Source organism: Eptesicus fuscus, chromosome 16 (genome assembly GCF_027574615.1).
Source record: "Eptesicus fuscus isolate TK198812 chromosome 16, DD_ASM_mEF_20220401, whole genome shotgun sequence".
Taxonomy (NCBI): domain Eukaryota; kingdom Metazoa; phylum Chordata; class Mammalia; order Chiroptera; family Vespertilionidae; genus Eptesicus; species Eptesicus fuscus.
The window spans coordinates 1928001-1952506 of NC_072488.1; the positions used below are offsets into that span (position 1 = coordinate 1928001).

General features: G+C 44.5%; 1 protein-coding gene across 2 annotated transcripts in view; it reads right to left on the minus strand.

Annotated features, from left to right (window-relative positions):
• Positions 1-24070, minus strand: part of ADAM17 (ADAM metallopeptidase domain 17) — a 39313-nt gene extending 15243 nt beyond the window's left edge. Inside the window, exons 1-7 of one of the 2 annotated variants that reach the window (XM_008162422.3) lie at positions 23788-24070; positions 14726-14858; positions 12638-12768; positions 11753-11841; positions 6430-6598; positions 3810-3943; positions 1559-1648 (exon numbers count right to left, since the gene is read on the minus strand). In XM_008162422.3, the coding sequence (XP_008160644.2) occupies positions 1559-1648; positions 3810-3943; positions 6430-6598; positions 11753-11841; positions 12638-12768; positions 14726-14858; positions 23788-23884 (843 nt within the window). In that variant the 5' untranslated portion in view covers positions 23885-24070. Of the gene's footprint in view, positions 1-1558; positions 1649-3809; positions 3964-6429; positions 6599-11752; positions 11842-12637; positions 12769-14725; positions 14859-23787 lie in introns of those variants that run through there. The other variant, XM_054727972.1, reaches the window with a different exon arrangement.
• Between the last annotated feature and the right edge of the window lie 436 nt (positions 24071-24506).

Sequence of the window (24506 nt, forward strand, 5' to 3'; positions counted from 1 at the left end):
GTCTCCGGCCCTGCCTGCCTGTGGAGGGCATACTCTGCTCTGCTCTGCCACCACGTGGGAAGCGCACCGGGGTGCGCTTTGCAGCTTTGGTGATGGGTGGTCAAGACCAATTCTGGGATGAAGCAGGAAGCCCACTGTGACTGCCCATCTAACCCACATCTTCCAGCCCATCTGGTGCCAGGAAAGGAGCTGATATTTTTATCTCCTATATCACACCGATTTTTTCAACTGGTTCCAAGTTCCAAAGCAAAAAAAAAACAAGCTTTCTTTACGGATCCCCTAAAACTCAAACAAGTCGCAGCTGTTTTAAACAAGTGAGGCAGCTTTACTGGAGCCGCAGTGGGGTAGTCACCGACACAGTCATGAAATGGAAAAGCATGGTCCAGAGTACGGCACACCACCACTGTGTCAAACACACACACACACACATGCTATACATGCAGAAAGGCCTCTGGAAAAGTACACATGAAACTAGTGACATGGGTGTCTCTGGGGAAAGAAACTGGTTTGACAATGAGCAGAGATTGCGGAGACTTACTTGTCACTGGCTTTTGTGCCTTATGTATATGTTACCTATTCAAACAATAACTTAAAAAAAGAAAATGCAAGTAAAAGAATGGGAAAAGGGAAAAATAATTCTCTTAGTTTTATGCAAGTATATAAAAGTTTAACAATTATAAGAATGATGTATAATTTCAAGGATTTTTTTTTTTTTTTACTCTCTAAATTCTAGCTACAGAGCCTTTAAGAATATGGTTAATTCAGATCAAAGCCTTGGAAAAAATATAAACAATAATTTCCATATCAAAGTGTTTGTCCAGAGCAATACCCAATTTCAGAACAGTCTTTTTAATTAGTCTTATCAATTTGGAACAATTTTTACTATGAGATACTAAGATGACATTAATACACTGTGGCTGGACATATTCTATTTTTAAAATAGAGGCAGCCAATCAATGATTCTCTCTCATCATTGATGTTTCTATCGCCTCCTCTCTGAAATCAATAAAGATATTAAACAAAACAAAACACAATGTGCACCCCTATGGGGATTGAGCTTGCAACTCGGACATATGCCCCAACCGGGGGTCGAACCGGGACCTCTGGGTGCATGGGATGATGCTCAACCACTGAGCCACACGAGCTGGGCTGGACATACTCTATGAATGAGACATGAGAAATCAGGACGTTTGGGAGAAAGAGCTCCTGGTTCTGTATGCATAAGAGCCTTGCAATGCACACAGGAGTTCTGAGCAACTCTTCTGACTACAGATTTTAACTAAAGACATAAGCATGGTCACAGGCAAGGAAAACAGGGCGGGGATAAAAGGGCCCTGAATTCAGAGAAGGGAGAGCTCAGAGCAGCAAGAAGGCTTTTTGCCTAAAACAAGCTTAAGAACAGAAAAGTGCATAATCTACAAATAATTAATATAAAAACACTGCAATTTTACAGATAAGAATTACGGCATTTGAGAATATTTATGATTACATCTGAAGTGACGAATATTTACATCACAGACCTTAGCGGGGTATGTAAGCCACATGCACGGGTAAGTACCTGTTCTATCTGGATCCCATACCCTTTGAAACCGGCGTTGTCCCAGGAAGTGTTCCGGTAGATGTCATCAACCCTGTCAATGAGCTCTATCTGTGTGTGAGAGGAGACAGTATGTAGACCTTTACTGCTCTGCACGTGATGAACCCCGCAGGAGAACGCAACCAGTGCAGAGAAAACGCCGTTATCCAAGTCTCTTCCGATTACAGAAACTAGCGTAATGTTGTTCTTTATCACTGACAGTGCTGACAAAGTTATCCCCAGCCCCAAATAAAGTCTTGTTACCACAGTGAAACAGTGGTGCACCCTCGTGTAAATCAAGTAATCAATTGCATATGGAACCAAAATACCAAGTAACAGGTTTTTTTAAAACCTGCCATTCCAGTCAGTTACAAAAATGAAAATGAAGTCAATCAATTTACCTAAAACAGACTCTTCTAAGGAATATTCAGTCTTCACTCGGTCTCTTGGCAAGTTCCTCAAACGCCTTCCTCGGAGAGTGAGGAGCAGCGCTGGGCCTGCTAAGCGTGGCCCCCCTCCCTGGGCAGAGTGCGCATGGGGGCCGGGCAGAGGGCCAGGAAGATGAGGCTCCCCCTCCCCCTTCCCCTGTGCTCTCACTTTGGGGGGGGAGGGGCGCGGTTAGCGAGGGGAAGGCTGCTAGACAAAGAGGGTTCACACCACAAACAAAACACTCAACAGTATCTCCTCTCAAAGAGAATTTTTTATTGTTCAAAACTGGCGAGATGAGGTTTGTTTGGGCAACTGCAAAGCATGTTATAGGTAGGAAACTGCTCTTTGCTTAGAGCAGTGGTTCTCAACCTTTCAATGCTGCAACCCTTTAATACAGTTCCTCATGCTGTGGTGACCCCCAACCATAAAATTATCTTCATTGCTACTTCATAACTGTCATTTTGCTCCTGTTATGAATCGTCATGTAAATATCTGTGTTTTCCGATGGTCTTAGGCGACCCTGCTAGCGGTTCTCAATCTGTGGGTCGTGACTGTAGAGCCAGAGACCATCGGAAAACACAGATATGTACATTACGATTCATCACAGTAGCACAATTACAGTTATGAAGCAGCAACGAAGATAATTTTATGGTTGGGGGTCACCACAGCATGAGGAACTGTATTAAAGGGTCGAGGCATTAGAAAGGTTGAGAACCACTGACAGAGTAACTGAAAGACCAAGAAATGCAAATTTTAAGACTAAACCTTTCATTATATTAATATTCTTGGTGTCATGAACAAAGAAGCAGCAAATTAAGAGAACTCCTTAATACAAAGCCCTATTAAGAAACTTTTTCAGGAAATATCTCTTCCATAAGAGCAAAAATTAGTGACTTCACACACTGCTCCTACCAGCTTGACAATGACTCCTTTCACTTGGCGTGGAGGAGAAGGGAGAAGGGTGAGGGCGGGCATGGCCGAGAAGGGCAACTGCGAGGCAATGAGCAAGACGTCTTTATGAGCCAGACTCTGCTCATGAAGAGCTGCCTTCTCTTAGTTCCTAAACAGCATTTTGGTCAGTGCCAAGTTACCATGACAAATGAGGTCATACTAATAAAAAATGTCAACGAAATCTGATTCCTTTGACTTTTCAAAATTACAATCGCAAAAGCTTAAAAACCCAGTGTCAACACTTCTGTAATCTCCTCTTCGTGCTCAGCCCGAAGGGTGGTTATGAGCATGAAAGTCCCATCTATTTCACTCAGAGCCCAATAATTAACTACTTTATGGCACAAACCAAACTGACCCATCTTCTCTGAAATATGCATATAAGCAAAAATCATTTAGAGAAAACGCCATTATAAAAGTTTCTACCAATTACAAAAACTAGCATAATGTTTATTCTTCATACAAATACTTTTTCCACTCTAGACTCTAGAGTCTAGAGCAACAGTCACGTGTCCCAATAAGATCGCTGTCATTATAGCAGTAACGTTTTCAAAGAATTCACTTGGATAAAGAGAGGCCTATGTAATGAACTCGCCCTAAACCTAATATTTATAAAAACTCTAATGTGCAGAAAATAATAGTTCAAAGGTAAAACAGGTTTTCAAAAATTTGAAACTAAAATCTCTATGCAGTAATGCAAGAATCTCAGATAGCCCTCAAATATTTTACGAAATAATATGGCATCTGAAACGGATCCATTTCTTTATGTTTCAAATTATAGCAGTCCTCTCCCTAATGAAGTGAGACTACTACATGAGTGTTTTGTCCATTACCTTCTCCAGGATCAAATACTTACTAAGTAGTTGGTGGTGGTACTCTCTTCCCCTCTGCCCATGTACTTGTAAAAGCGATGATCTGCCACCACCAATAATTTACACGTGTTCTTCATGGGATTAGGGTCAGCTCTTCTCTTTACCCGGTGAACAGGCTCTAATATGAATTTGTATGCACTATTAAATCAAAATTCATCAAAACAAGGAGTTTTTTTATAGTAACACTTCAAACCTAGCATAGTTTGGAAACAAACATTACATGAGTTTAGTTTCCTTACAGGTATCTTGAACAAACAAACAAAAAAACAATTTGAAGGAAAAGTGAAAAGTAATATGAAGTTTTAAAATTGTAGAATTCAAGTCCTAGCTGGTTTGGCTCAGTCAATAGATGTGTCCACCTCTCTCCCTTCCTCTCTGAAAGCAATAAAATAATACTTTTTAACCCTTTGCACTAGCTTGCTTTTTTCTCGATTCCTTTATTCTAATGCTATCCGTGTCGAGTCACACTCGACATCCGAGTGCAAAAGGTTAAAAGAAATTGTAGAATTGCCCTGACTGGTTTGGTTCAGTGGATAGAGCGTTGGCCTGCGGACTGAAGGGTCTTGGGTTCAATTCCAGTCGAGGGCATATACCTTGGTTGCGGGCACATCCCCAGTAGGGGGTGTGCTCGAGGCAGCTGATCAATGTTTTTCTCTCATTGATGTTTCTGACTCTCTATTCCTCTCCTTTCCTCTCTGTAAAAAAATCAATATATATATTTTTTAAATTGTAAAATTCAAAACCAAGGGAAAGTGTCCCTGTAATTTTTTAAATGAGGCAACTTTAAAAGTACTTGAAAGTAAAGCAATCAGCTATTTGTTGCTCAGCTATGAAGCTCTCATTCTATTCTAGAAGTCCACAAATTAACCAAAGTAATGGTAAAAATATCAAGGTAATCAGACATTAAAAATCAATTTGTGTTAATAGGTTTTCTTATCAAATAATCAAATTGTTTAAGAATCCCACCTAATAAAAGAGTAATATGCAAATTAACCATCACTCCGCTACACCCATCAGCCACGCCCACCAGCCAATCAGAGTGAGTATGCAAATAAACCCAACCAAGATGGCTACAGCCACAGAGAGCAGGAGGGAGGCTTGGGTTTCCCAGGCAATGGAGGAAGCCAAGCTTTCCGCCTGCCCTTGCCAGCCTAAGCCTCCACTCAAGGTTACAAAGTTTCAATTATAGAAGGTAAACAAATCCAAACAGAAATGGCGGCAGCCACGGAGCTTGAAAGAGCGGGAGGCTAGGGTTGCCCCTGGCAATGGAGGAAGCAAAATTTTCCACACACCCTGGCCTGTCTTGGCCTCCACTCCAGGCTTCCAAGTTTCAATTGTAGAATGTAAATAAATTCCAGATACCAGAGCCTCCGCTTGGGTCACCAGGGGGCATGGCTGGCCTGCAAACCACCACAGGCCCCTCGCTCACGCCGCCCCACGCCCCAAGGGAACCCCCACCCTGATCCGGGACATCCTTCAGGGCAAACCAGCTGGCCCCCACCCATGAACCAGGCCTCTATCCTATCTAATAAAACAGTAATATGCAGATTGACCATCACTCCAACACACAATATGGCTGCCCCCATGTGGTCAAAGATCCTGCCCCTATGTGGACACAAGATGGCCACCACAAGATGGCCAGCAGGGGAGGGCAGTTGGGAGGCACCAGGCCTACAAGGGAGGGCACTTGAGAGGGACCCAGGCCTGCAAGGGAGGGCAGTTGAGAGGGACCCAGGCCTGAAAGGGAGGGCAGTTGGAGGCGATCAAGCCTGCAGGGGAAGGCAGTTAGGGGTGACCAGGCCGGCAGAGGAGGGAAGTTGGGGGCAAACAGGCTGGCAGGAGAGCAGTTAGACATCAATCAGGCTGGCATGGGAGTGGTTAGGGGGTGATCAGGCTGGCAGGCAGAAGCGGTTAGGGGCAATCAGGAAGGCAGGCAGGCGAGCAGTTGGGAGCCAGCAGTCCTGGATTGTGAGAGGGATGTCTGACTACCAGGTCTAAACAGGCAGTCGGACATCCCTCCCGGGGTCCCAGATTGGAGAGGGTGCAGGCTGGGCTGAGGGACACCCCCCCCATCCCTGTGCACGAATTTCATGCACCATGCCTCTAGTTTATATATTAAAATGCTAGTAATATTTTCTAAGATTTTTAAAAATAAGGACAATAGACTATTTCTCCAACATGGTTGTTTTCAAAAGGTGCTAAATGGATCTGCCCCAAACTGATCAGCTTAATCTTTTCAAACATTAAAGAGCTTTTTTGCTACTAAGTAATGTCTTATCAACTTATTTAAAGATTGTTTTACAACAGTATTGTCATTTTTAAATACCTGCAAAAAAAAAATAAATATTTGCCCTCAGATTATTCAATTCCTTTCCCAAAACTTTTTTTAAAGTCTAATCTTTACTGTTACCATTGTTTTCTAGTGTTTTCATTTGTTATATTATATGCAAAAGAATTAACATAAAAATTTCTGAACAAAACTATTTTCAAGCCAAATACTATAGTTTCTTGAGAAACATGCTTTAAAAACAAATCAATTTAACACCCCCATTGAAGACAGTGCAGTGCCTGTTTCTTATTTGAAATATGTTTTTTAAGTCTTACCATCAGGTGCCTTTCCAGCTACCAGCCCTTCTGGAAGCAAACCTTCATTTTCCGCCTTTATGTAACCACACACTTTTGAGGAGTGCAACCGTGAAACATTCCTGATATCTTCAGATTTATAAACTAATATTCTCTTGTCTTTAGTATCATTAATTAGTCTCCAAAGTGGCTAAAATAGAAAAAATATAATTGAGATGGAAAATATAAAAATTCCTAAACATCAAATTCTTACATCCTTTCCTTGTTTGCAGATAACATTCATTTCCAGGCTAAGTAAACTGGCTAGACATTTTTATAGAAAATAAACCATTTCAATTTTTATCATTGTTTCTATGCTGGTAAATAAATACATGGATTATTCACTTTTTTATCTGTACATGAATAAGGGCATTATTTTGCACAAGTTATGAAACCTTTTAGAAGAACCAGAAGAGAAAATGCATATCCTTTTCCATTCACTGATTCAAAATATTTATGTTAACACCAACCATGCTGGGTGACGGGCAGACAGCAGGAAAGTTAGACAAGTTCTGTTCTGATGCTTTTTCATTCTAGTTTCCTTAACATCTTCTGTGCACAGGAAAGAACAAATACCTTCCCTTACAATATTGCAAGGTCACTGTAAATCAGAACTAACATACTCAAAAGGTATGTTAAGTCAAAAGAATGTTTGTTATTTCAAACCCAAGTTCCACTCTGTAAGGACATTGGTCTCATCAGAACCAAACAGCTTGTGAGAAAGGTTCAAAAGATAAAATTTACATACACACACGTATATCCATATCCATCATGAAAATGAAAAATAATAACGACAAGAAAACACTACTTCATACCCACCAGGAAGACTGTAATAAAAAATACACCCAATAACAGGTATTGGCGAGGAGGTGGACAAATCAGACGCTCATGCACTGCTGGTACAAATGTACCATGGACTGTTCAATGCAGGAAATGTAAAATGTGAGCATGCCAAGTACAGCCACTATGGAAACAGTGTTACCATATGACCCAGCAATCCCACTCCGTGTGTACAGCCAAGAGAAATGAAAGCATATGCTCAAACAAGAACGTGTTCACGAGTGTTCACAGCAGCGTTATTCACAACAGCCAAAAAGTGGGAACAACTCAATGTCCAATGGATGGAGGAATAAGCAAAAGGTGGTATATCCATACAATGAATGTTACTTGGTTATAAAAAGAAATAAAGTTCGGATACATGCTACAACACGAATGAAGCATGAAAACATTCTAAGTAAAAGCAGCAGTCACAAAAGACCACATATTGTGTAGTTCCACTCATGTGAAATGGCCAGGCAAATCTAAAGAGAGAGCAAGCCGATTAGTGGTTGCCTGGGGTTAGGGGAGTTGGGGAGAAAGGGTGATGGGGTGATAAAAATGTTCTAAAACTGATCATGGTTATACCTACACTATTCTATGAACATACTAAAAACCACCAAGTTATATAGTTTAAATGGGTAAACTGTACAGTGAATTGTATCTCAATAAAGCTGTTAAATCCATATATACTCTTTTATAATCCATGTATGAGGCAGATTTAAAAAACAATGGTTACAGAACCTCAGGGCTAACAGAGACCTCAAAAAGTTCACTAACCAACTCCTCGCTATAGAAACCTTCACAAACCTGAATCTGGCCTACAAACAGGAAGAGGACATTTTTTTCTTTGGGCACAAACATTTCTAAATTCATATTAATAGTTTCATAATGCAGCCCACCTTGCAGAGAAAAAGACAGCAGGCTTCGGGATCAGATATACCTAGGTTCAAACCTCAACTGTCCCCCACCACATGCCTTGGAGATGTTAACGTATCTGAGCATAACTGTTCTCACTGGGTAAAGCAGTGGTAACACCTATCCTGAAGACAATGTAAAATAATGAATCCAGTTACATATTAAGATATCAAAATTAAGGTAGTTATTATTACTAGTACTAAAAGCAAATCCTATTATCACCATTTCTAAGAGAGTGCTGAATCCTATAGTAACCATTACTAAGAGAGTGCTGAATCCTATAATAACCATTACTAAATGGACCCTAAATTGGAAAGAAAAAAAAATCCATGAAAGAGATTTTGAGGAGGACAAGAGATCTTTTTGACTATGCATGGATTACCAGCACTGAAATATACTTGAACCTTTCATTTTAACCAATTTAATTATAGTTTTCCCACAGGTGTTCTGTTTTGGTGATATCACCACTACCCAGAGTATTCTCATTTTCTTAGAAACACAGAATAACTTCGACCCACCATCTGTTTCCCAGACTAGTATCTGACACACGGCTCCGTGTCCTGCCTGGCTGTGGCCAGCACAGCCTGGTTTCTCCTGCAGTACTTTAATGGAAGAGTGGCCCGAGCTTCCTAGTTTCCTCTTCTAACCCCTCAGACTATAAACTATCACCCTTTATTGATCTTGCATTTCCAGAGCAGCTAGGAGAAAAAAAGGAGAAATGGACAAATAAGACTTCACCTTCATCCTTGAGAATGTTTACTCTGGAAAAGGATTATCCTACATAATAAAAGGGTAATATGCAAATTACATCACTCCGCTACACCCACGATTGGGCCAGCGGGAGGCGCGGGGGGCGGGACTCAGGGTGGCTGATTGGGCTGGTGGGAGGAGGGGTGGGGCGGGGACTCGCCCGCAGCCCTAGCCCAAGCCTGCCAGCACCCCAGAGACCCCCGCCAGGATCAGGGGCATGACCGGCCTCCAAACCGTGGGTGGCCATTAGCCCAGGCCTGCCAGCACCCCAGAGGAGACCCCCGCCAGGATCTGGGTCATGGCTGGCCTTCAAACTGTGGCGGCCCCTAGCCCAAGGAGGCCTCCTGGCTGAGGACGCCCGAGTCTGTTCTTGATCTAGGGCCGGGCTCTCCCCGCGAGGGACTCAGAAGCTGCCAGAGTCTAACTGCCAGTCTCGGGGAGGTGGGAGTGCATCCACTGTTCACCAAAAAGTAGGGCCATCAAACTGTTCAGTCTCAGTGCAGGCACAGGTCCGTGGCTGACGGGGTGGAGGCCAGACCAAAACAAAACAGCAGAAACACCCTGCCCACCTGGGCGGGTACTGCTGTAGTCCACGTGGCCTGGGCAGTGTAGAAAGCGCTACCTTCTCCCGGGGCCTGTGCTGGCACCGCCGCCTCGCTCACCCTCAAGCCCCCCTGAGTCCTGACAGGGAAGTGTGTAGAGCATCCTGCAGGAGTTTTACCATTCTGGGTGCTTTTGCCCAAAGACACCCTTTGGGATGAATTCAGAGCCACATCTCACTTCCCATGAGACTGGAACCATGTAAAAGGATTTTGACAAAAGCTTTCCACAGCTCTCTTTATTCCTTTGAATCCATAAACGACCTTAAAAAAAAGCATTCGGGCCTAAGAGAGAATGCACTTTCTGGCCAGAGCACGCAGGATTCTTTTGCCCAACAGGTTAAAGGGAGCAGAGCTGGCACAGTGGGAATGGCCCTGGTGCCCTGAGGAGACGGCGGGAACGGGGTTGCAGAAATTCCATAAGCCTCTTGCCACCTTCTCCTTTGCAAACCACACCATCCAGATCCACCAGGACTGGAGGCAACTGGGAATCACAGCCGTGATTTGGGACGTGGTAAGCAAATCTTGGGGGGCCTCTGAAAACATCTGCAATTGATTATAAGACTGGTCTTTATTTAAAAAGAAATCAAAGAACAGCTTTGTTGAGATATAACCCATATACTGTACATGTCACCTAAAGTGTACAATGAACTGGTTTTTTAAAGTAAATTCAGAGTGGTACAACCATCACCATGCTCAATTTTTAAATATCTTCATGACCCATCCCCTCCAAAAAACCTTCTACCCACTAGAATCACTTTCCTGATCATCTTCCCCAAACTAGATTGCATTTTAAGGGTGGGTAAAGGAAAGTTGAGGGAAGTTAAAACACTGCACAAAGGATATTGTAAAATGACAAAGTCCAAAGTGAAGATCATGTGTTCTCTTTAAAAAATATATATTTTTTAAATTTCAGAAAGGGAGAGGGAGAGAGAGATAGAAACAACAATGATAAGAATCACTGATCAGCTGCCGCCCACAGGCCCCCTACTGGGGACTGAGCCCGAAACCCAGGCATGTGTGCCCCTGACCAGAATCAAACCTGGACTCTTCAGTCCACAGGCCGATGCTCTCTCCATTAAGCCAAACTGACCAGGGCCATGTGTTTTCTTCAAGTTCTGCATGGTTGTAATGGTCCCCAAATCTATACTAATAAAAGGGTAATATGCTAATTAGAGTGGTTGTCTTCTGGACATCCTTCCAGACAAAGCCGCAGTGGCTACGAAGGCCGAAGCTCAGGCAGCCATTACCAGCTGCGAAGCGCTGAGGCTCAGGCCAGCAGTGGCAGCAGCATTGGGGTAATGGGGGCAGTGCCCCCAGAGGGAGGCCAGACTGGTGGCCAAGACACAGGCAGTTTGGGGTGATCAGGCCGATAGGGAGGGCAAGGTAGGGGCAATCAGGCTGGCAGGGGATCAAGGTAGGGGCGAGCAGGCAGGCAGGCAGTGGGGTTAGGGGCAATCAGGCAGGCAGGCAGGCAGGTAAGTGGTTAGGAGCCAGCGGTTCCGGATTGTGAGAGGGATGTCCCAGATTGAAGAGGGTGCAGATTGGGCAGAGGGGCACCCCCTCCCCCCAGTGCACGAATTTCGTGCACTGGGCCTCTAGTTTAAGAATAAGGAAACAATGAGTCGGGAGGGAAGGAAGTTTTCTCTTCCTATTATCCACCCACATGTGACATTTACTCAATTATGGTATTAGAAATACAGTGCATCTTACGACAGCTTCTTAGTCATTTGTAAAAAATATCTTCTTTAAAACATCATCTACTTTCCTAATTAAAAAACTTTAAATACAAGGAAAAAAGAAGTATAATTATAGACCTTTGTTTTCTTACAACAACTGAGAAACGACTTTTTAAAAATCAGAGATAATTAAGTGAAGTCAGAGAGAAAAATGACAAGAACCATATGATTTCACTCATATATGGGATATGAAACAAAAAGCAACAAACAAAAGACAAACTCATACAGAAAACAGCAAGGTGGTTACCAGGTGGGAAGGGGTGAGGGGAGGACAAAGAGGGCAAAGGGGGTCAAATATATGGTGTGGGAAGGAGACTAGACTTCAGGGGGTGAGCATACAACTGAGTACACAGATGTCGTATTATAATGTTGTACTCCTGAAATTTATGCTATTAACCAATGTTACTCCAATAAATATAATAAAAATAGACATTTGAAGAAAAAAAAAGATATATGCTAAGAAAAAAATCATGTTAGATTTACCTCTATATTATATTCTGCCCCATCTGTGTTGATCCTTATTGTAATATCGTCATCTCCTATGTGGGCTAGAACCCTAGAGTCAGGCTCACCTTAAGAGAAAAAAAATTTTTCACTATTAAAAAATACTTACATAAAAAAATAAACTATGCCCCACTGCCATTAAAACTCAACAAAGCCTTCATCGGAGTGAATCTGCCCAGACCCTGTGAACACCATGAAAACACCCAGGAGCAGAGGAGACACCCCGCCTCAGGAGGGGCCTCTGTCCAGTCATGTGAAACCTCTCTCTCGGCCTCCAGCCGCTGAATGAGAATGATCTAGAGTCTGTTACAGAACAAAACCAACCAACCTGTAATTTCCTCCTGGAATAACTTGCCTACTTTGGGTTAAGAAAGAACTAAGAGGAGGCAGAAAACAAATTTGAAACACAGAGGTCTTGAACTCTACTATTTGACGATTTTAATGCCATTTATTTCTGACTGTAGGATAAGTTCCAGATGTACATGACAATTGCTAGTTGGATGTATTTTCTTAAATAAATATAAAACAGGATCACAAAGTCAATTATTTTATCTCCTAGATCCTTTGTTTAAAATCTCCTAAGGGAAGTCTACAATCCTTCTCTAAAGAAAAGGTGAAATTCTCATCACTTGAGAGGAAACTCATTTCAATCATCCAAGTGGCCAGCTAGTGTGACAGCTGGTAATCCCGTGTCCTCCTGTTTGAGTGCTTCTGCTTCCAAACTTAGACAGTTCAAGTAAAACAAAGATCAGCAGTTCCCTGGTACTCCTTCTCCCTCCCCCCAAAAAGAATATAAATATACAGTCAAGCTAGATCCGGACACCTCCCACCCCAGGCACCAAGGCAAACAAGCTCCATACTCACCGACCACGTGTCCGCTGAAGAAGTCCTGCCACTTGACGCTGTACTCGCTTTCATTCTTACCATCGACCACCACAACTTTGAAATTTTGGGAAAAGCGTTCAGTACTTGACGTCAGGTATAATTTAAAATGCCTGAAGAAAGAATGCATCCATATTTTACTCTAAGAACACAAAATGGAAGCCTAATTTTCATTTAATTAAACTTCCTTAAAAAAGAAGTTGACAGAAGAGTTGATATTAATTAAAAGCCACTCGAGTTTTCACTACTGTTTTACTAGGTGCTTAGAGCACCAAATCTCCTGTAAACACACAGGGACTAATCTCTAGTGTAAGAATCTGGCAGCCAGGAGCATCTAGAACTGGGAAAAAAGACTCCAACAGCTTAGCACTCATCTTTTCTGGAGGCTGAAGTAAGTCGAAGTCCTGCTTGTCTTAAGAACTTATTAAAAACTGATATTATTGGACACTATTTCCTGAACACCCACTCAGTCCTAGATGCTCTGTATATGTTATATCCACTTCACACAGTAAAAATCGAGGCTTGGAAGTTGATCAACATACTTGAGGTTATACAGCTGGTAAATGGCAAAACTGAAAGCTGAATTTGGCTCATTCAGAAGCCTGTACTAGGCTGCCTCTAGCAATCCACCTAATGTTATTGCTGTAAAATTAATAAATGCTACTTTTCTGTATTTAAAAGCATTCATACTTTTTTTCTCCTTCTAAAAAGATCTTAAAAAATTAATCCACAATACCACGAGGAAAATAAATACAAGGCAAAAACAACACGGACATTAAAATACACACTGCAGTTCTTTAGTCGGCTTAATATTCTTTTGTTTTCTACGAGTTTCAGTTTTGATTTAAAAACTAGGCATAGTGGGCAGGAATTTTTCAATTATCATTTACAGAGTCCTCTCAGTGTGCCCATGAACATAAAAATAAATACAGGGACGTTTTTCATCTTAGCCACAGGAACAAATTTTGTCAGCTGTGGTGTTGAAAATATGAAGTGTTACTTCCTATGGGTCTGCATAAGCCTAAACTGCAAGAATCTAGACTGAGACTGTCTCCATGGCAACAAATATTTTTAACATTTTTGAGCAGAACAAGGTAATTTTAGTTTGCTTGTGGGTTGTTTTTTTTTTAATGGTCACAGAGAAAGAGACAATAGAACGTTATTTCAGAAAACCTCGGAACATTTTCTCCTGCTATCCTAAAGCACATCTTCCCACATTCACAGGTATGATATGTTTCCACCATCAGTTATGCTGAGAACTTATTATAAATGCCTTATCATTTCATTTTAGAGCTCTCCAGGAGTCTCCACATTGCTTTTACTTAATGTTCTTTCCAGAAAAATCACCGGAATTGTGCTCTTCATTTTCTACATTACTAATCTGCTCTATTATAAAGATAAGGGCCAAGTGATATAGAATTCCTGTTTTTTGAGTTTCCAATCTTCAACTTTCAGCTATAAAGCCTCCCACACAATATATTAGTCAGAATTTATTTATTACTCTATCCTCCCAAAATTATGTGAAGTCATGTACTTACAGAATTCTTTTATAATTTTCATTTATCTGACTTTTGATTTAAGGATTTACAGTAACCACAAACTAATGTTAATCCATTTGAATTAACATTTTTCTATTTTTTGTATATATCACAAAAAGATCATCACAATAAGTCTAGTTAATATCCATCACCGCTCCCAGCCAGTGCGGCTTAGTGGGTTCTATTCACAGTCAATTAATTAAAATTCTTTGTTAGAATTCGATAACCATATTATTACCATCACTGACACTTTGGGAATACCTATTTACTTTTTTAAAATAATCGTAAGTGTAAATTTTAGAATAGGCAATATACAGTGTAATAATCTGACAGACTAATTATATTAATTACAAATCTTTAAAAATGTAACTTCCCAAGCTACCCTTATACACCTGAAACTAATATAATATTGTATATCAACTATAACTGAAAAAATAAACAACCTTTTGTGGGAAAAAACAACTTATTTTTCTGCTTTTGCCAAACCAAGTCTCACTTGCCCCAACATTTTTCTATGAATAATTCAAATTACCTTTTTAATGCTGAAAACGTCAGTAGTGTTTCTAAATGTGTTGATGCGTGTAGATCTCTCTTTCTTACCGAGTGCTGTTGGATACTGGATAAAGAGAGGATATCGTAGTCTGAGAGCAAAGAATCAAGCTTTTCTGAAATAAAGACAAAAAAGTCATTAACACTTAAACCTACCAATCAATTGTAAAATTACTAAAATGAGAGTCAGACAACAAACTCTTCCTAATGTACATTACGAAGTGCCCAGCGCATAAGCTATGAAGTATTCTTACAAAAAACACACAAATTGAACCTGAATCCAGCTAAGATCTAACTTCTAGTTTTGAAGACATAAATGTTGAATGTTGCCAAATTAAATAACCTTAGCAAGCAATCAGCCACACCCAGAATGTTAGAATTCCGGCAGAACAAATGACCCAATGTCTTCAGGAAATAAATAGCATGAGAAAGAAGGGAGGGGCAACACCTACCAGACAAGAATATGGCCAGCAAGCCAACGTGTGAACCTGTTTAGGTCCCAGGTCAAACCAACCCACTGCGGAAAGGTATTTGTGACAATAGGGCAATCTGAGCATGAGTCCATGTTCATATCGGGTAGTGGTAATTTTGGTATCTTAGAGTATCATATTCTGCAATGACCTAACTTCTAAATTAAAGGTATTTCTGGCTTGTATGTTTAGAATTCCTAAGATCAAGGCAGCCAACTCAACCTGCCAATTGCCAATCTGAGCTGTATCAGTTTCTTATCAGTTCATGTGGAGCAAGAGCAACAAAGGTATTAATGAGCAAACCAAAACTGGGAAAGTAACTGTTTTACAAAAAAAGCACATATTACAAATTAGAGAACAAGAAGTGATACTATCCCTATTACTGCAGCCCTCAACAAATACAGATGATCAGTCCAGTGGACACCAGGAAGCAGAAGTGATATTATAACCAAACTAATCCCTGGGAAAGATCAGCATTAATTATTTTACCAGACTGACTTGGAACCCAAGAAAAGCAAAGAGCACTGCTACCAAAATAAAACAAAGACAAAAATGTTTTTATTTGATACAGAGCAAGAGTAACAATGTAAAGTATGTCTCCTCTATAAGTCACTTGTCATCAACAGCAACTCTGCCGCCTCTTCCAAAATCAAGAGAATTTTTGGAATACAGTTTTGGTGACTTAAGTCTCTGTAGACACTGTCTAAAAATATTTGAGCTGATGCTTTCCTTTTCTCTCAACAAATATCCCTGCAGAAACAAAACCATTCCACTGGACTTAGGATGTCCTCAAAATAGAGCAGGAGCTTAAAATACAAGTGAAGTGCTACTGAGGTTAAATATGCCCCCCAAACCATGGAAGAAATAGAGAATCCACCCCATACTCTCTCCTTCCTCCCCTCAACGTCCTCAGCTGGTGGGTGCATCAGTTCACGCACTCACTGCCTGTGCCCGGCCTGGGTAAGTACTGACAGCCTGAAGCAGAACCGAGTCCTTGCCTAAGGCAGCACCCATCTTGGTGTGGGAGAGAGACAATCACAAGCAAATACCAGTCAGAGATGCGGACGTGAAAGCGGAGGGCAGCCGGAGCGGGAAGGGCCAGTTTACAGTGTGGTCAAAGAGGGAAAATGCCTCCTCCCAGCAACCCTGGAGACAGCAGGGGAGGCAGGCCGCTGTGAGATCCTAAGAAATTCATTCCAGGTGCACTCCAGAGTCTAACCAACATCACACAAAGCAGCAGCAATTTCACACTTGCTGGGTCCCCCCATTTTCTGTTAACAAAATGTCCTTTAAAATTTAATCCGGAGAAAAGCTGTCTGAGAAGGCACCCATCACTTCTTTGCCTGTGGATGGTTGTTGGTTGTCTGGCCTCGCTAACGTTTGTAATGCTTAGCAGCACCAACAAAAACCTTCAAGAAGCCTGTGTTTCCTTCAAGACACCCTGTTGGGCGTTTTATGTTATCTCCACAAACACCCCCGAGGCTTTATCCCCCTTTTACAGAAGACCACAGAGACTCAGGGAGAATAAGGATCACAGCTAATGTAGCACAGAACTGGGATGGAACTTGGGCCTGCCTGGCTGAAAGTGTGGGGACACTTTCCTAATGCCACACTGTTTACGCTTCTTAAAGATAGCCTCGCTCTTCTTGGACCTTCTATTTCCAGGTCTCCTACATTTTAACAAGTTACCCAAACATGACCTCGCCTCCCTCTGAACTCTGAAGCCCTGTGTTTGTTACTGTCTCCCGGCACTTTTGAGTTCTATCTGTTTTATCTCACAAGCAGATTGTAAAATGGCCAAAAGGGAGCTCTGTATTGTTCATCACAGGACCCCTACCTCACAATACCCAGCGCAGAACCTTGCACAAAACAGCACTCCTATGTTCACAAATTGCACAAATGCTCAATGCTGAGGTACTGCTACAATTCCTCACTCTTCAGCTTCCTGATACAGACAGGCTGGTACATGAACTCAGTTTCATTCAAGATCATAATCACTCCTTCTGACTGAGAAACTCAACCTCAATCCTGTAGTTTCACTGTCAATGTCAGAGGCCAGCCGCTCTCAAAGGTGCTCCCACACCAGCAGCATCCGCATCCACGTCATTTGGGAACTCGTTAAAAGGCCAGTTTTGAACCAGAAGTTCTTAGGGTGGGCTCAGCAATCTGTGTTTAACCTGCCTTCCAGGCGATAGTGACGGACACCCAAGTTTGAGAACCGCTACTGAACTAAACTAAGTAAGGAAATAATTCAAAGAAAAAAACTTTAAACACAAAGATGTTCATTTTTCAGCCTTGCATTATTTTTATAAACAAAATAAGAAACAAGGTAATAACTGGGCAACAGATAAGTTATGGTAATACTTCTCCTATTTCTATTTAACTGATCTTAGAGAGAGGACGGGAGGGAGAGAGGAAGAGAACACCGATGTGAGAGAGAAACATCAACTGGTTATCTCCCCCATGTGCCCCAACCGGGGATGGAACCTGCAACCAGGGAATGTGACCTGAGGGGACTGAACCAGACACTGCTTGGTGTACGGGACGACGCACCAACCAACTGAGCCACACCAGCCAGGACAAGTTATGGGACTTCTAAATATCAACAACAACAACAACAACAAAATGCAATCATTTAAAATGCTGTAGCACCAGCCGGTGTGGCTCAGTTGGTTGAGTATCATCCCGTGCACCTCGAGGTCACTGGTTCAATTCCCAGTCAGGGCACATCCCTGGGTTGTGGGCTCCATCCCCAGTAAGCAGCAGCTGACCCATGTTTCTCTCTCTCCTTCTCCCTTCCTCTCTCTCTCTCAAATCAGTAAAAACACTTTAAAAAAATAAGTAGAGCCCTGACTGGTTTGGCTTAGTGGATAGAGCATCGGCCTGGGGACTGAAGGGTCCCAGGTTCGATTCCGGTCAAGGGCATGTACCTTGGTTGCGGGCACATCCCCAGTGGGGGGTGTGCAGGAGGCAGCTGATCGATGTTTCTCTCCCATCGATGTTTCTAACTCTCTATCCTTCTCCCTTCCTCTCTGTAAAAAAAAATCAATAAAATATATATTTTTTAAAAATAAGTAGAAAATACTCTTAAAAACAAGTTTTTAAAACATGGAGAAACGTTTATGCTATAATATTAAAGGTGCATTTAAAAAATCCTCTTCATACTGCATGATCTTAACTATGTATAAAAATAGGCCTTAAAAAAACAGCAAGATAGTAACATCACTGGTTATCTTTAGGTATATTTTCTCTATAAAAAGCATTTTAAATGTAGCTTGCTAAAGCACTAAAAAACTTTACTATGTTTCCATTGTAATTAATCCTCTTATAATAACTAGCTGGCTCCAACTGGAAGCTCGGAAGCCATTCCAACAGCATGGCAAAGGCACTGCCCTCGTCCAACGAATGGACCCCTGCCCTAGCGACTGTCCCTGCACTAGCAGTAATCCCCCCTGCCCCGAAACCCCGTATTTCACTGCGCTTCCCTTCCCACATTTCAACCAGTGGTTGTCTCGGTTTCCTGTAGCTCCTCAGCTGAATTCATATTCCCCCACTTGACAAAAGCTGTTAGCCTTTATCCATATCCAAATCTCAGTACACTTACTGTAAACCACTTAGCATTCTCAGCTCAGTGTGCGGTCACAACCTCTCTGCTCGCTCCGGTCTAGTTACCTTTAGAGACCCTCCCCTTCCTCACTGTTTTTGTGTCTTTTCCACCCCAACCCTCCTTTCTTGCACACACATTCTGCACTTCATTTCCTCCTATTCCACCAGACTCCACCTACTCTCTTATTCAATATTTATTGAGAACCTTCTATCTTCCGGTACTAGGGCCACAATGGAGAAAGAAAAATACATTTCCAATATTGTGACATTGGTGGAAAGACCACGACACAAAAAACTGTTATCAAGTATGTCAAGCGCCGAGGGAGAAGTTAGAGGAAGTCAGGGAAGGACACAGCAGGGGCATGACCCCTCCTGGTGAGCCCAGGGCACTCTCCCAGGGAACCACAGTGAAGTGAAGAACACGGGATGAGGAGGGAGCCACGAGGAGCAGGACGGAGAAGGTTTAAGTAGAGGGCAGAACATCTGCTGAGGTCCACGAGCAACAGAACGGACACTCAAAGCAATGAAAGCAACTTGAGCTGAGAGCTGACCACAGAGGATGTGAAGAGGCGTGAGGCTGCAGAGGCAAGCAGGGTACTGGTCATGAGGCCACAGAACTAAATTAAGGATTTCGGTCTTTGGAGAAGGGCAGCAGCTGTGAATTACAAAGTTCATTGTAACGGAAGTGTGGAGAGTGGGCTAGAGGGGAACAGACTGAGGTCTGGGAAATCAGCTAGTAAACTGCTGAGCAATCCAGGTGCAGAACATGACCCCCCCCTTCCTCCCCCCTCCCCAGGTATCTGGCTTGGGTACCTAGGAACATAGTGGCACCTCATCCACTGGGATTAAAAAAACACACAACACAAAACAAAAACACGAGGAGCAGCAGGTGTGGACAAGGGGCTTATATGGGAGGACAGCTGGATGCTGAAAGATTCTTAGTTCCATATTATATCTTGTACCTTATATTTAGTTTGCAATTACACTGTTCCTTTACACAGGACTTCTTTGCATCGACACAGATCATACGTTTGCAATTATGTCACTGCTAAGTCACAGAGTGACTTTAGGTGGGGGGAGAGCAGAGCTGTTACTGTAAGCCTTTCAACACTACATCAGTGGTTCGTTCCTCCTCTATGTCCTCCCAGAATGAGGAGGAAGCGGGGCCTCCAGGCCTGAGAACTGGCCTTCTGGGTGTAGGTGTGAAGTGGCCATAGAAGATTAGTAAGCCTTCCACTCCACCCATCTTTTATGCTTCAATTATTTCACTTCTGGGATAAGCTTTTATGGCCATTTACCCTGGTACAATGACATTAACCCTTTGCACTTGCTTGCTTTTTTCTCGATTCCTTTATTCTACTCGGGATTTAATTTTTTAAATACCCCAGATTTTACAAAGCGCGGCAGTAGAATAAAAAACTGGAGTTTCTTTTCATACAAACTTATTTATTTGGATTTTTTTATATTTCAAATTATTGATACATTCAATAACCGTCACACTCGACATCCGAGTGCAAAAGGTTAAGATACCCATATTTCTTTCATCCTGTCCAGAGTCAACATTTTTAAGACCAAAGTGACTTTTAAAACAATGAAATGTTGAATGAGAAGAGTCGGGGAATATTTGTAAACTTTTTACTTCGTTTCTCTTTCCTTTTTGCAATAAACTGCATTTCCTGGAATGGAATGCAACTTGCAAGTTCAGACCCTTGCAGCACTCTGCTGGCTCTCCATCCTCCGCGGCGTGGGGTACAGAGTCCCCCAACGACACTGCCAGTGCCATGCCGCCAGCTGAGTGTCAAAAGTGGAAAAGAGACAAGAGCCAGGACTGCTGCCAAGCGTTGGTTCTGCTTGTGCAGAAGACACATGAACCTGCCTGCTCTCAGTACCCGCGCACGCAGGACGAGTGGGTGAATCCAAATTTACCAAAGTAATTCTGGACCTGTTATAACTGAAGTGCCTGTGAACACGGAGGTGGGAGCATCACGTGACAGACGGATACTTGAGCGAAACTTCAGAGAACAAGTCTACGTTAGAAATAGTAGTTATCCAAATACGTACAGTCAAATAGCAAGCGAAACCAAAGCAGTAGATGAGACTTGTCAGAGCCTACACACATGTTAAAAGGAAAAAAAAAAAGGAGGTGTGGGAGGAAGACACGCATGTCCTTGCTGGGGTTAGGCTAAGAACTAAGGGGACACATGAAGAAGCACTTCCTTTCACTCCCCTACCTCCGTGAAGCCTGCCCAGCCCCTTTTTCATACTTTCCTCAAATCATACTTCCACTAAAAACTCACCGCCTCTCAGAAATACGAAATGGTGAAGAACCCCACATCAACCACACGTGGCCTGCAAGGACACCTCCTCTTACAGTTCTGGAAAACCCTGGGAAGGGCAGGAGGATTCTCGCTTCCCCACCACGGCTCTGTAAACTCTCCTGCTCATTCTATTCTAGAAATACAGCTCATCTCTGACGGCTACAAAGCAGAGCTGCAGTAAATCTCCCTTGGAACAGTCAGGGTGGTTATGTGTTTGGGTTTCACAAGAATGCAGACTGGAAGCAAAATTAACATCGAGAGAGAAAGCCAGATGTCCAAACACTGAGCAAAGCGGGTGCTGTCAGTCATGAGACATGAGCAGTGCGATGTGGAGGACCCCACAGCGAAAACGTCAGGGACATTTCTAAACATACATTGCAGGTACAGCTTTCATCTCTCATCCGTGACCTACATTTTTTTCTTTCCACCCACTACATCCTTTTTATTAAAAGTAACACAAAGAGAAACCACTTTTGAAATCAAAGTGAGACTTATACACCCCAGCTGCAACTTCACCGAGATATGATCATGACTAAGCTCACATGACTCAGAACTTTCCTAAATTATGCAATTCATAACAGTTCCATTGAAATCATTTCGGGGGAACTAAGAGTATTCCAAAAGCCTGGATTCAAATCCCAGCTTTAGAACAGCAGTTACAATAACATTTAAAGGGCAAGTAAGCTAATAAGCAATAAACCATGCTCTTTAATTATGAAACTATTTATTGGTCTTGACCAATTCAATCTAAATAATGTGGGGTTAAATTAAGCAACAAATTATATCCTGAGCCATTAAAAACACACAGAAATCAATGCTCTTCAAAAGAAAAAATACCCACAAGACATATATTTATCACCGTGTGATCCTGACAGCTCACTACACCGGACTCACTTCTGCTGCTGCTTCATGTAAAACGCTAGACAGGCCCCCTAAGGTTAGTCCAACCACCTCTAGTGCCCCCATCAGGAGTGTCCTGATTTTCCCTCTTGACCTACTTAACCTTAAAGTCGGGGCTCAAATATCACCTCCTTCAAGGAGCCTGGCCCCGCCTTCCCAGGCTAGGTTCCGTTCCCTCCGAGATACACCACCTGTCAGGTGTGTCCTCATGCTCCCTTCCAGACTGTTCTAGAATTGTCTGTTTAGAACTCCCTACACCGCCATCCCAGACATGTACTGAGATGGATGTTGTCTGATCTTGGTGTTTCGAAGCCACACATAACACTCTCATCCAGTCGGTGTTCCTCAAACGTCTGGTGAGTAAATGGGGGGGGGGGGGTCGTCCATGCCTTTTCCGGGCACTATAAAAAACACACACCGCCACCCCGATGCCCCTGAAGCTGCTGCTCACTGCCCCAGAAAGCAAGGTTTTCTTTCCTCTGTGCTGGGTGCATCCCTAGGGGTCATGCTACCTACTGCCCGCCTGTGAGCAACAGAATAATCAAAGCCCGACAGTGTGTGGGAGGTGCGGGTTTTAATATCTCAACACTTTGCATTAACGCTGAGTCCTAGGAGAAAGATCCGTACCCCAACCCTCCCCTTCCTCCTGCCCAGCCCCTCTCCCCATCCCCCTTCCATCTGCATGGGCTGATCCCCCTCAGCACCTCCTCACAAGCGCCCTCGCCTTGCACCAAATCGGGCACCTGCCGTCCATTCCAATCTGACATAACGACACGATTATTCAGCTGAGAACAAGCAACACCGTGAATACCCTCAGCCGATTGCCATTTCTGACTATTCAACCAGAAGGAAGGGTTTCCAGGAAACTAACGTGAACCTTTCAGTGAGCCACGGAGAACCCGGCGTGGTGCGGGGCGCTGCGCAGCACGGAGCGTGTCACCCTGGGGGGACCTGGGGGCCCGGGCACCATGGACATCACTGCGGCCACCTCCGTGCGCAGGGAGGACGTTCCATCCTCCACCGCTAACCCATCAGCGCCCACCGGCACCTCCCACGGACAAAGCTCACGGACAGCACACGTTTACACCAACAACTGCCCCCAAACTCCGAACCTCTCAGGTCCCCCTCCTTAAAACCACCCTCTTAGGTCGGACATCTAGACAAGAACCCTCTGCTTTCTGGGCTCAGAACTGACCGCGGGGCCGCCCCTGCTCACTTCCTGGCGCGGCAGGGAGACCCTCGCAGCCGCAGCCGCAGCAGCACGAGTGGACTCGGCAGGCTTGGGGTCCCCAGCCCCCGCACCTCCAGGAAGTTTCCATTTCGACAACTAAGTGCAGCTCACGCGGGTCCAACACAAATGAGTGTCCGTCCCCGGCTTCCCGCGAGGCTTCGGCAGGGGAAGCGCTGGGAAGCTGTGCGCGCGGGGCCCGTGGCACCCCCTCCAGACACGAGCCAGCACCCCGTCCCTTCACCCCTTCCCCGAACTCTCTCCCAGACGCAAACCCCGGGCGCACCCCCTCCCCGGCCCTCAGTCCGCACGGGAGGCCGCCTCCGGTCCCCCTTTCCCATTCACGGACCAGCCCGTCTCCATTCTTTCCCCAAACGCCGAGCCACACCCCCCTCCACACACAGAAAACGCTGGGACGCGCCGGAGCCGCCCGGTGCCCGCCCCCAAACACCTGCTCCGGTGCCCGGCTCTTCCCCGAAAGCAGCGCGCCAGGCGCCGGCCTAACCGACTCCCGCGTCTTTACCGAGCCGCTGCGGGGAGCCCAAGCCCGGCTGGTCCGGAGGTCGCGGCGCCAGCACGAAAGGCACCACGCTGGTCAGGAAGAGCAGACACGGCCTCATGTTCCCGGGCCGCCGTTCCCGCCGCTCAGGGCAGCCTCGGCCGGACGGGGGTTCGGGACGCCGCTCACATTGGGGGAGGAAGGGATCCGCCCGGCCCGGCCCCTCACGCCAATTGTTCCTCCCGCGCCGCCTACAGGAAGACTAGAGCCGGACTGCAGGCCCCGGAAGTGCAGGCTGCGTTCCCAGAGGCCGGCCGAGCCCACTTCCGGCCGCCGCCGCCGCCGCCCGCACCGCCCACTAGCGGAAGCCGCGTGCCGCGCGGCATGCCGGGAGGACCTGGCTCGCCCCGCCCCGCGCCAGTGCCCCGCCCCCTGGCCGTCCCTCCGCCCGCCCCTTCCGGCCCGCCGGCGCGGGGCGGGCCCCTGTCCGGACAAGACCTTGGACGTCCCAGCTTGACCCAGCCGGACCTCGCCTGTCCCCGGGTGGCCTCTGTCCCCGGGTGACCGCTGCGAAGGAGGCGGCCGCCTGGGAGCAGGCCCGCGAAGGCACGTCCGGCCTCCTCGCTCGTGTGGCCCCGCTCAGGTTGGGATCCCTGTTTTCCGTTTCACTAAAGGAGCTGTGGGAACCGCCCCGGACCCCGCCCTGGACGGGGAGGGGCGCCCGGCCCTGGGTGCTCGAGGGA